The sequence below is a fragment of the Cajanus cajan genome, chromosome 6 (genome assembly GCF_000230855.2).
Source record: "Cajanus cajan strain Asha chromosome 6, NIPB_CcT2T_4, whole genome shotgun sequence".
Lineage (NCBI taxonomy): Eukaryota > Viridiplantae > Streptophyta > Magnoliopsida > Fabales > Fabaceae > Cajanus > Cajanus cajan.
The window spans coordinates 55,194,773-55,206,592 of record NC_138522.1 but is presented as its reverse complement, the minus strand read 5'-3'; the positions used below and the strand labels follow the sequence as shown (position 1 = coordinate 55,206,592).

The 11,820-nt window shown below is 37.4% G+C and overlaps 1 protein-coding gene across 1 annotated transcript; it reads left to right on the top strand.

Annotated features, from left to right (window-relative positions):
* The first annotated feature begins 8,399 nt into the window (after positions 1 to 8,399).
* Positions 8,400 to 9,614, top strand: LOC145958775 (uncharacterized). Its single transcript, XM_083076317.1, has one exon. The coding sequence runs from the start codon at positions 8,400 to 8,402 to the stop codon at positions 9,612 to 9,614; it is 1,215 nt and encodes a 404-aa protein (XP_082932443.1).
* The last annotated feature ends 2,206 nt before the right edge of the window (positions 9,615 to 11,820 follow it).

Sequence of the window (11,820 nt, the reverse complement as noted above, 5' to 3'; positions counted from 1 at the left end):
TAAAATTAAGTTTTATAAATAAATAAAAAAAGATGAAATATCTTTTAAAGGATTTGAGTGTTGGATAAAATGTCAAATAACTAGATTCAAAAATATGCGACAAAACCAAAATCTAAAGGACAAAGTCAAAGCATAATTTTTCTTTTATAAATTATATTTATATGTGTCAAAATGAATTCAACTTATCTATATAGCTTAATTCACACAATTTGTCAATCTAATAAGCTGAATAACAAGTTGAGTTTGACTAACTCATCAAATTAACCTATTTTTTCTTATGACTTTTATTAGTTTATTGACATTAATTTATGATATTTTATTTATGATTTATTTTTTTATTAAAATTTATTTGTAATTGTACCGTTGGTGATGAACTTATTAAATATGTCTCATTGAACATTAGATCATTTAATTTGATATCAGTATCATGACATTTTCTTCTTCTTTTTTAATTATATTTGATCATAAATTTGAAGAAAATTTAAGACAAATAAAAATAAATTGAATTATAATTTTTAAATGAGATGGTGGATCAACTCAACCTAACTTGTTAACATGTTGTAGGTTGGATTAGATTAAAATATTTAACTCAATAAAAGAATTCAACTTAACTTAATTTCTCATAAATGTTCAGATGATATAAACTGTGCATTTCGATCTGCTTGAAATTTCCTCAGATATATATTTTTTTTCAGATGCATCAACCATCTGGTAATGGGCTGGAAAAGCTTGAATGAATGCGCTTGCGTAGGTCAGAGATTACTCCCTCTCCAAACAGCATAAATGTTCAGTATAATAACCTCAATGTTCACGGAATCATGGGTAAAGGATACCGCTTTTTTCCTAATTTTGTATTTCAGGTGAAAGTAGCCTAAGATTACAGATATTTTGTTTGTTTGATCAACTAGGCTGAACATAGAAAAATTTTGCTCATGGGGCTCACAAGCTTCAGATAATCATGAGATTGGGCCTTATTTGAAGGGCTGGGATAGGGGAAAAGCCTGACTAAATCGTGTGGCCCGACAGGAATGTTTAACGCTAAGAGAAATGCTATATAATAATTAGTACACTATATAACACATTCTTTTAAATATTTTTTTATTATTAACTTAAATTTTGGTATGTCCTATATTTATTTAATGATTTTTTTTCTTCTGATTTTGTAATTTTAAAAAATAACTAATAATAAATCATGTTAAAAAAAATATATATGTTAGTAATACTCATTTGGTTATCCGAGACTACACATGATAGTTTGGTACTTTGCTTAGAGTGAAATTCTGCACATGGACGACCGATGGTGCCGATTGGTTTTGTTTACTTTAGCTGAGGGTTTGAGTATCTCGAGTTCTAGATTTGCAAATTAAATCTTGCATCACTTTTTAGGCATATCCATGAACTACTGCCACTATACATGCAAATTACATGCAAAATGTTTTCGCACCTCACATGAGATGTTGATGATGTGGAGTGGACCAGTGGAGAAAAAATGCACAATAATATAATGATCGTAATTTTTATAATTGGATAGATCAATAGGCTATTATTAGATTGACTTGGGAAAGTCATGGTGTTGGATCAATAGATTATTACTTTTGTGGGTTAATTATATTTTTTTATGAAAAATATTTAAATGTTTAAATTGTATTATTCTCTTATTTTTTTTAAATAAAAAAAAACAAGGAGCAACAAGTAATGTTGGTATTAATCACAAAATAACTGATATATATTGAATTAGTATATTGTCATTGTACTGATATCTTTATAGAGTGTATGTTAAGGAAAAATAAAAAAGAAAAAAGATTGATGGTCATGCAAGAGAAACTATGCTTATCATAAAAAAGAAAACTTAAGTTGCATTTGATTGAATGAAATTAATAGTTTTTTTTTTGAAAAATTGAAATGAAATTAATAGTTGAGATTATAGTTAAATGTATGCATATTATAATATGTTAAATTTAAATCGTTATTTGTAATAATTTAATTTTGATATTCTATAGTTTTTACACTGATTACCAATTAAAAATCATTTAAATGTAATACTTGAAGTAATTATTTTTTAAAATAATAATTTTTAATCATATCACAAGTTGTACGACAATTACAAATACTTTTATATATTCTAAGTAATTTTCAATTAAAATTCAATTTTAGAATCAATTATTATAACTTTTTTTACTTTACTTCATAGTATGGAAGAGCTAATCCTAAATTTAAAAGACTTACGTATCATTAATTAGTCTTAATTAGTGAATTTTATATTTGTATATAATATCTTAATGAATATGAAAAAAACATAATGGAATTGGCTTAGCGAGGGGTTTTCTTTGATAATAATATGGTTACTAAAAGGAAATTTTGTTTCATAATTTATATGAATATTCAATATAGTGAGGAGGGAGAATAATATAATAAGATGAAGTTCTATTTAGTTAATAATTTTGTTTAGGTCCACATAGTTTGAATATATTTGATAAAAATTTAGAGTGGTGTACGTATGTATCTTGTTTAGGGGGGTAAAGATGCTCTCACGGGATTGCTTACTCACCATAATTTGTCTAAATAAAAGTAGTTGGCCTTTAGAGGAATTTAAAAAGAAAAAAAGAAGGAAAATGAATGATTTACGAGCCTTCCCATGTACAAAACCACCACCTCATTTCTTTCATTATCCATTTCTTTAAGTTTGGACTTCTCTATCCGTTTTATGTCTTTTTTCACATCATATGCCGACCAAACTAATAAGTTTAAACAAAGTCAGAATATGTCCCAAAAATCACAAGATAAGGAAAACCTTCTCTTGCATATGTGGCCCTTGTCGTTTTGCATTTTAGTCCTCTTCTGCGCTTAAGTGATTACGTATTTCTTTTAAATAAATTGATTAGTACATGAAAATTTTATCTAAACATTATACGGATAATAAATACTATATTTTAAATTTTTTGACAAATTTCATTTTATTATTTATTCGGAAGAGGATGATTCGATCATTTTATTCGAAATGTATCGCTCAATTACTAAACGTTCTCGTCTGCAAATTTAGAAAGTAAAAAAAGTAAATGTACTAGTTAACCGGCACTTAAGTTCAGGAATTTTAGAAGTCCCAAAAAGATCTTGTTGGGACGTTTTTAAGTCAAAGTTCAGAATACATCCTCAATGTCAGTGCAAGTGCATGAACGCATACCTTTTAATATCTATTATTTTTAATATTTTTTGGTACAGCTATTATATTATATTATATTATATTATATTATATTATATTATATTATACTCTCCGTTTTTTATTCATAATCGTTTAAGGTTTTGCACGGGACTTAAGAAAATGATTGAAATTTTAGTTTTCAAAAATATTTATTACTTACTTTCCTATTTTACTCTATTTTTTTATAGTATTTCATTGGAAATATGTTATTTTTTTAAATGTAACATTAACTTTACATAAGTGATTAGAGAAAAAATAGGTAGATATTAGAAATAAATAGATACATTATTCAGTAAACATACATTAATTATCAAGGATAAAAAGAAGAAAAAAAAATTAATAAGTCATTGATTTTAATAAAATGACAATAAAAAAAATGACAAATTCTGACAAAACGACTATGAATAAAAAACGGAGAGAGTATTATATATATATATATATATATATATATATATATATATATATATTACAAAATATATATATGTCACAACAACTTAAACCTAAATAATTTTTCACCATTTAATTTATCTTTGAATTCCAGTTTAGAATTATATTCGACAAAAAAATAAAAATCGTGTTTCAAATTTTCAATGAAAAAAATCAAAAGCTTATGAATATAATTTTTTTTTAACCCAATTGAGTTAAACTCAATTGATTTTTAAATATACCTTTAAGCATTTAGTGGTATGTAGATAGATTTTAATATCTACTAGTATACATATATTTAAATTGGGGTATATTTTTCAATTTTTTATATTTTAAAAATATTAAATATAATTATTTTCATATTTTTATTCTTACGTTTCTTTCCCTTTTCTCGTCTGTCTATAAAAAACAATAAAGAATTTTTTATGTATGATCTTTTATTAATTTATAAGAATAAACGTAAAAGTTATAAAAAATATATTCAGAAAAATTCTGTTAATAATAAAAATTTAGATAAATACATTATAAGAACAAGAGATAAAAGATAAGATTGACTAATAATATTTATATATTAGACTAACTAATTATATTGTCTAATTCTTAGATTGATTGATAAAATTATCAACCTGGAAAAATTAAATTGGAAAAATTAAATTAGATTATAGTTGAATTGAAATTTCCCTAGACATGTGCTGCTGCTGCATTTCGTTTGAACAAAAAAACTTTCCCTTGTCAATATGTGTACCTACCCCACAGATATAGTTATTTTTTAAGAAAGAAGCACTATTCATTAATGAAAGAAGACAAAGTAAAGCGTTGTTAGAGATAATAATATATGATGGCAACTATAGGATATTGTAAAGTTGCCTGAAGAATGGGCAATTCTTATTCTCTGACATTAAGCCAAATAGATCTAAAAAATGCAGTGATTGTGAAATGCACAAAAAATAACATGTCCGATAAAAAAATACTTGGTTTTTTTTTGGAGTATAGTTACCAACTTTAACTTTGACCTTCAAAATTATAATGCAAAATTGAAAAATTGTAACCAGAGGTGCTACTGTACTGTCCACCGACAATTTTCTTTTATAAGAAAAGAAAGAATATATATATATATATATATATATATATATATATATATATATATAAGGTAAAATAAAAATATATGAATACATAATGAGTTTTTACTTTTTAAAATACTATGCTAAAGCGTCTTTCGGTAGAGCTGATTGCAAATAAATTAGAGTTTTATTTTCTTAACATGCAATTTATACTTATATAATGTGCGGAAATAATTATTTGTCAATAGATAGATTTTTTTTTGCACTATATAAAGAGGTGACAAAATGAGTCTTATAAAAATAATATTATCTATTTTTTTTAGATTTTCTTTTAAACTCTATTGTTCTAAATATTATTTGTAAGACTCTAACATATTTGATCTTGTATACAAGTTTAAAATTTGCTTTTAGGGTAATAACTAATCTTACTATATATTTTTTTTTATTTTTTTTTCTACTAATATTTTATAATATTCTAAAAGTAATTGTTTTTTTTTATTGTATTGTTCTAATAGATTTGTTGTTCTTCATAATTATGTATTTTACATCATTCTATTGAAAACACCTATGCTTTGCATGAATTGAATCCAACTACAAGTGAAGAGAGAGTGAAAGGAATAAAAAGGAGAACTCTAGATAAAATTTTTCTTTCATTCTCTAAAACTATAAAGATGATTTTGTTAAGAAAATGACAAAAAAAAACATTTTTTATGAACAATATTATTAAATCTACAAAGAGATTCCCTGATATGGAAATACTACTTTTGTATATGAATAAATTGTTGTTATTTATAAAAATTTGAACACTTAATAATTTATTCATGTTTATTTTATTGATCACGTGTTGCTAAAAATGTGAATTCTTCATTTAATTATGCATAAATATCAAACATGGATTAACTCTTTTAGAAATTTCTTGGTATTAATATTGAGATAGTGCATAATTGGTAGTGCTATGTATCTTAGGGATTACATTGGATTTGAGTAGATACTCACATAATTCAAATCATGATCATTGGAAAGTTCTTTTACAACTTTTAAAAGTATATAAAGGTACTCTGAACTAGAGTTTACAGTTTATAAACTTTTCAACGGTCTCAAAAGAGTTTTGTGATGTAAATCGATGTTCAGAAAATATGAGGCAAGTGAGTATGATTCACTTTAGGAGGTGGTACGTATTATTTCTTAGAAATCAACAAAAGAAACATGTATAACATAGTTTATAATGGAATTGAAATTCATAATACTTGAATGTATAGATGAATAAGCATAATAGTTAAAGAGGCCTAATTACTAATATACTATTATGGGGGAGACCTACATCTCTTGTATCCTTTCATTGTGATTAATAAATTGTAATTATTATGACTAATAGTGCTTATAATAATATGAGAAGATACATGTGTATGAGACATGGTGTAAAAATTTCAATTAAAAATTATGATATCTCACACGAGTATGTAAAAAGTGAGAAAAAAATTCTAAATCTTTTCATAATTAAAAAGGATTACCTGGGAATATTGTTCTAGATATGTCAAGGGAGATGAACTTTAATCCATGATTAGAGAAAAAAAAAATGATGGACACCCAATTAGTGGTTGTACTGTCTCGGTTACAATCCGACTTTACCATCTATTCGGCCAAGGCAGGGTATCTCGGTGCGCACTTATCTCAGCCTCTTTGCCTCATGGGCTCGAGGCTGGAGGGCAACTGTACTGTCTCGGGTGATATCCGAGATGACCTACAACCCGATCATACCTTGTAACACCTCGAGGTCGGTGATGACTCGATAGAGCGTTTGAGGTGAGTCCCTTCGGTCGGAATCCGGCTAGGCAATTTGAGTCCAGTTTAGAATCCTCTCACCTGTAAGGACTGAGGAGACCACTCGGCATTAACTCGACTGGGTCCTCGGTATGAACCTAGTCGGTCAGAACCCGACTACACTTGTTCCTTTCAACCCCGCACCATCAAGATAAGAGCGGTTAGGAAAATCCCTTCATTCTCGGGGCCCAAAAGGCCCATGAACGACGTGCCATAAAACCCAAAACCCTAGAGTTGAGAGGGCAGATTACACTTTTGAATGCTCTGGCTTCGCGGCTTGACCTAGGAAAAACCCTAGCGCACCCCGTGACTGGAACATTTTGGCGCCCACCGTGGGGCTACGGTAAAACTGCTCCTACGCCCCGAATCACAGAGAAGAACCAACGGACTACCATGGTGAGAGGCGGCAACCACAACAATGCACAACCTCCTACAATGGAGGAGATGATGGCCATGATCAACGGCTTAAGGGAAGAGAACGCGCGCTCCAGGGAGAGAGAGGAGGCTATTCAACGTGAGAATGAGGAGCTCAGGAGACGAGCGGATGGGATGGAGGCCAGGTTGGAAGCTAGTGTCAGGACGGTAGAGGAGGATGTCATGATGGAAGTCCCTAGGGATTTTCGACCTTTTTCGGAAGCCATAGAGGCCGAGATCATTCCCAGGGATCTTCGCACACCCCAAGTGGAGCCCTTCGACGGGACCCAGGACCCCGATCAGCATTTGATGGACTTCCGAGCTCAAATGCTGATCTGTGGAGGAAGCATGGAAGCGCGGTGCAAGTTATTCATGGGCACGCTCAAGAAGGCAGCGCTGGACTGGTTCAGCGGACTCCCGGACAGGTCAATCACCGACTTTGACGTGTTTAGTCGGCTCTTCATGGCGCAATTCGCCGCTAACAAGAAGAAGCCACCGATCACGTCGGACTTGTTCGACCTAAGGCAGCAACGCGAGGAGTCACTGAAGGATTTCCTGCGAAGGTTCAACGAGACCGCGCTGAGGGTGGCATCTTTGGACGAGAAGATGGCGGTCATTGCATTTCAGAAAGGTTTGAGATCGGGAGCTTTCGACATCGCGCTCGAAAGAGCGAACTGTCAAACGATGTCGGAGGTGAGGGCTTTCGCTCTGAGCCACATCAAAACGGAGGAGAATCAGATCATTAAAAGGGCGGCCGAGAACCGAGAAGCAGGGAGCAGCAATAAGGAGGGAAACAAGCATCTTCGACCGCGCTCAGACTGGAGTAAACGACATGACCAATACAGCAGGAAGGAAAGTAATTACAGGCAGACCGAACAGGGTAGTCGGGCAAGGGGCGAATGGAGGCGCAACAATGAGGAAGAAAAGTTCACTCCACTTACTGTTCCTAGGCGACAAATACTTCACGATGTCAACAATGCATCGTTTTTTGAGTTTCCAGAGGCGACGGAGCGTCAGCTGGGGCCCTCAAAAACCGATTGGTGTGAGTTCCATAGGGCTCACGGACATTCCACAGAAAACTGCTTCGTCTTAGGAAGACAGATCGAACGCCTGATCAAGGAGGGACGACTGAGGGAGTTTGTGGCGAGAAAACAAGAAGGAGGGTCATCCGACAGGCGGTCTAAACGCACACATGACGACGCAAGGAGGGATAGACGTAGAGAGAGATCTCCTCCCAGAGATTCCACTGCAAAGGTCTCGGAAGCTCATCAGCAGCCCATTCATGGGGATTTCAACACCATAGCAGGAGGTTTTGCCGGGGGGGGTCTACTTCTGCTGCCCGAAAGAGGTACACTCGGTCGGTACTGACAGTTTCGGAATTCAGGCGACCGTCTCAGCCTGAGATTTCATTCTCGGATTCGGATTACGAAGGAGTAGCGCCTCATGAAGATGACCCCATCGTCGTGTCGGCGATCGTCATGGGGTACAATGTGAAGCGCGTGTTGATTGACCAGGGAAGTTCCGCGGATATTTTATTCTGGGAAACTTTTGAGGGAATGAAAATTCCTAACGACCGACTAATTCCTTATGCAGGGACTCTAGTGGGTTTTGCAGGGGACCAAGTCATCGCAAGGGGATACGCCGATTTGGAGACGACCTTCGGCCAAGGAGCTCAGATGAAGACGGTGGTTGTTCGGTACTTGGTTGTCGACGCTCAGTCGTTGTATAGTATACTGATCGGCAGGCCGACTTTGAACAAGCTGGGAGCGGTCGTGTCTACCCCCCATCTGAAGCTAAAGTACCCGTTGCCAAATGGTACTGTGGGGGTCCTCAGGGTGGACCAGGAGGTCGCTCGAAAATGCTATGGGGATAGTTTGAAGACACGAAGACGACTGTACACTAAGCAGGCACAGAGGGGGGTCCATTCCGTCGAGCTAGATCCCAGAATGGGTCAGTTTGACCACCGACCCGCCCCAGCAGAAGACGTCAAGGAAGTGGAGGTAATGGAAGGGAGAAACGTAAAGATAGGCACCTCTTTGACTCCAGAAGATGAGGAGAAATTAGTGAGGGTCTTGAAGGATAATGTCTTGGCATTCGCATGGCATTCCAGCGACATGCCTGGAATTGATCCAAACTTTTTGTGTCACAAGTTGGCCATAGACCCTAGTGCAAAGGCAGTAATTCAGAAGAGAAGGAAAGTCGGCGAGGAGAAGCGAAGGGCTATCACGGAGGAGACGCAGAAACTACTGATGGCAGGACACATTCGGGAAATCCAATACCCGACCTGGTTGGCAAACGTAGTCATGGTGCGCAAGAGCAGTGGGAAATGGCGAATGTGTACGGACTTCACCGACCTTAATAAGGCCTGCCCAAAAGACTCGTACCCGCTGCCGAACATAGACTGCCTGGTGGATGGTGCGTCGGGATACGAGTTACTAAGCTTCATGGATGCATACTCGGGGTACAATCAGATCCGAATGCATCCCGCAGATGAGGACAAGACCGCCTTCATGGCGGATCAGGCCAATTTCTGCTACAGAGTCATGCCGTTCGGTCTGAAGAACGCAGGGGCGACTTATCAGCGACTGATGGACAAAATCCTTGTGAATCAGCTCGGTCGGAATGTGGAAGCTTATGTAGACGACATGGTGGTGAAGTCGGAAAGCGTCAGTCAGCACTTTGGCGACTTGTAGGAATTGTTCGATACCATCGGCAAGTTCCAGCTGAAACTGAACCCGGAGAAGTGCTCTTTCGGCGTCCAGGCGGGAAAGTTCCTCGGGTTCCTGTTAACTCACCGCGGCATTGAAGCGAACCCGGACAAGTGCTCGGCGATCATCGACATGAGAAGCCCTTCTACAGTAAAGGAGGTACAACAATTAACGGGGAGGATGGCCTCTCTCTCCCGATTTATATCAAGAGCGGCTGATAAAGCCCTGCCTCTTTTTCAATGTCTGAGGAAGAATGACCGGTTCGTTTGGACAACCGAGTGTGAAGAAGCCTTCTCCGAGCTCAAGAAGTCGTTAGCATCCCCGCCGATCTTAACAAAACCACGACTAGACATGCCCTTGTTGGTATACATCTCGGCGTCCGACCGTGCTGTCAGTTCAGTTCTGGTTCAAGAGCGTGAAGCTTCCCAAGTTCCTATTTACTTTGTAAGCAGGGTTTTGCAGGGAGCAGAGACAAGATATCAGAGAATCGAAAAACTAGCCCTCGCTATACTGGTCACTGCGAGGAAATTGAGGCATTACTTCCAGAGTTACGAGGTGATAATTCGTACTGATCATCCGATTCGACAAGTCTTGCAAAAACCCGACCTGGCCGGTAGAATGATGAAATGGTCAGTCGAGCTCTCTGAATTCTCCATCAAGTATGAGCCGAGAGGAGCAATCAAAGCCCAGGTATTGGCCGACTTCCTGATGGAGTTGACCCCTCCAGCCAAGGAAGACACGGTCGGTGAAACCCAATGGATTTTATCAGTTGACGGTGCGTCAAATATAGGAGGAAGCGGAGCTGGAATCGTCTTGGAGGGCCCGGGTGGAATCCTACTAGAACAGTCACTACGGTTTGAGTTCAGGGCAAGCAACAACCAAGCCGAGTACGAGGCGTTATTGGCAGGAATGAGTTTAGCCAAGGAGATGGGTGCGACGAGTTTGTCAGCCAGAAGTGATTCCCAATTGATCACCGGACAAGTGGCGGGAACCTTCCAAGCCAAGGATCCTCAACTGGCCAAGTACTTGGAGAGGGTAAAACTCTTATCGGAAAGTTTCCGAGCATTCACACTTAGCCACGTGCCGCGAGAGCAAAATTTGAGAGCAGACCTCCTATCCAAGTTAGCTAGCACGAAGAAGCCGGGAGCCACTCGATCGGTCATCCAAGAAACTTTAGCTCAGCCGAGCATAAATGAGCCACAGGGGAGTGTTCTTTTCATCCAGGAGGAACTCAACTCGTGGATGGCACCTTACATTGCGTACCTGACTCGGGGGGAATTGCCAGAAGATAAAAGGCAAGCATCGCTGATACAAAGAGAGTCGGCCAGGTTTGTGGTTATTAGTGAGAGACTTTACCGAAGAGGTTACAGCTCTCCCCTCCTAAGGTGTCTCACCATGCCACAAGCAAAGAGAGTGATGGATGAGATTCACAGTGGAATGTGCGGAAGCCATATCGGAGGCCGAGCTCTAGTGTATAAAGTCGCCCGAGCAGGATACTTCTGGCCATCCCTAAAAAACGACTGCGTCAACTGGGTCCAGAAGTGCGACGGATGCCAAAGACACGCCCCTTTGCTCCATTCCCCAGCTGAACGACTGCATTCAATTCTGTCCCCATGGCCCTTCCACAAGTGGGGGATTGATATCCTCGGGCCATTTCCGATTGCAATAAGGCAACTGAAATTCTTGATAGTGGCGGTCGACTACTTCAGTAAATGGATCGAGGCGGAACCAGTGGCGACCATCTCGGCAGAAAAAGTAAGAGCTTTCCTCTGGAAGAATGTGGTGTGTAGGTACGGAGTCCCTCAAATGCTTGTTTCCGATAATGGAACCCAGTTTGCAAGCACAAGGGTTCGTGATTTCTGCAAAGAGGTCGGTATCCGAATGGCGTTCACGTCGGTCGAACATCCACAATCCAATGGCCAGGCAGAGTCGGCCAATAAGGTAATCCTCTCGGGTCTGAAGAAACGTGTACAAGAGTCAGGCGCGTCATGGGTTGAGGAACTTCCCCGAGTACTATGGTCGTACCACACCACCGTCCACTCGACGACTCAAGATACTCCTTTCAATCTGGTATACGGAACCGACGCCATGATCCCAATTGAGATTGTAGAACCATCAGTCCGCACTACGGCTTTTTCGGCGGAGGAGTCTGACCAGGGCAGGCGAGTTGATTTGGATTTAATCCAAGAGG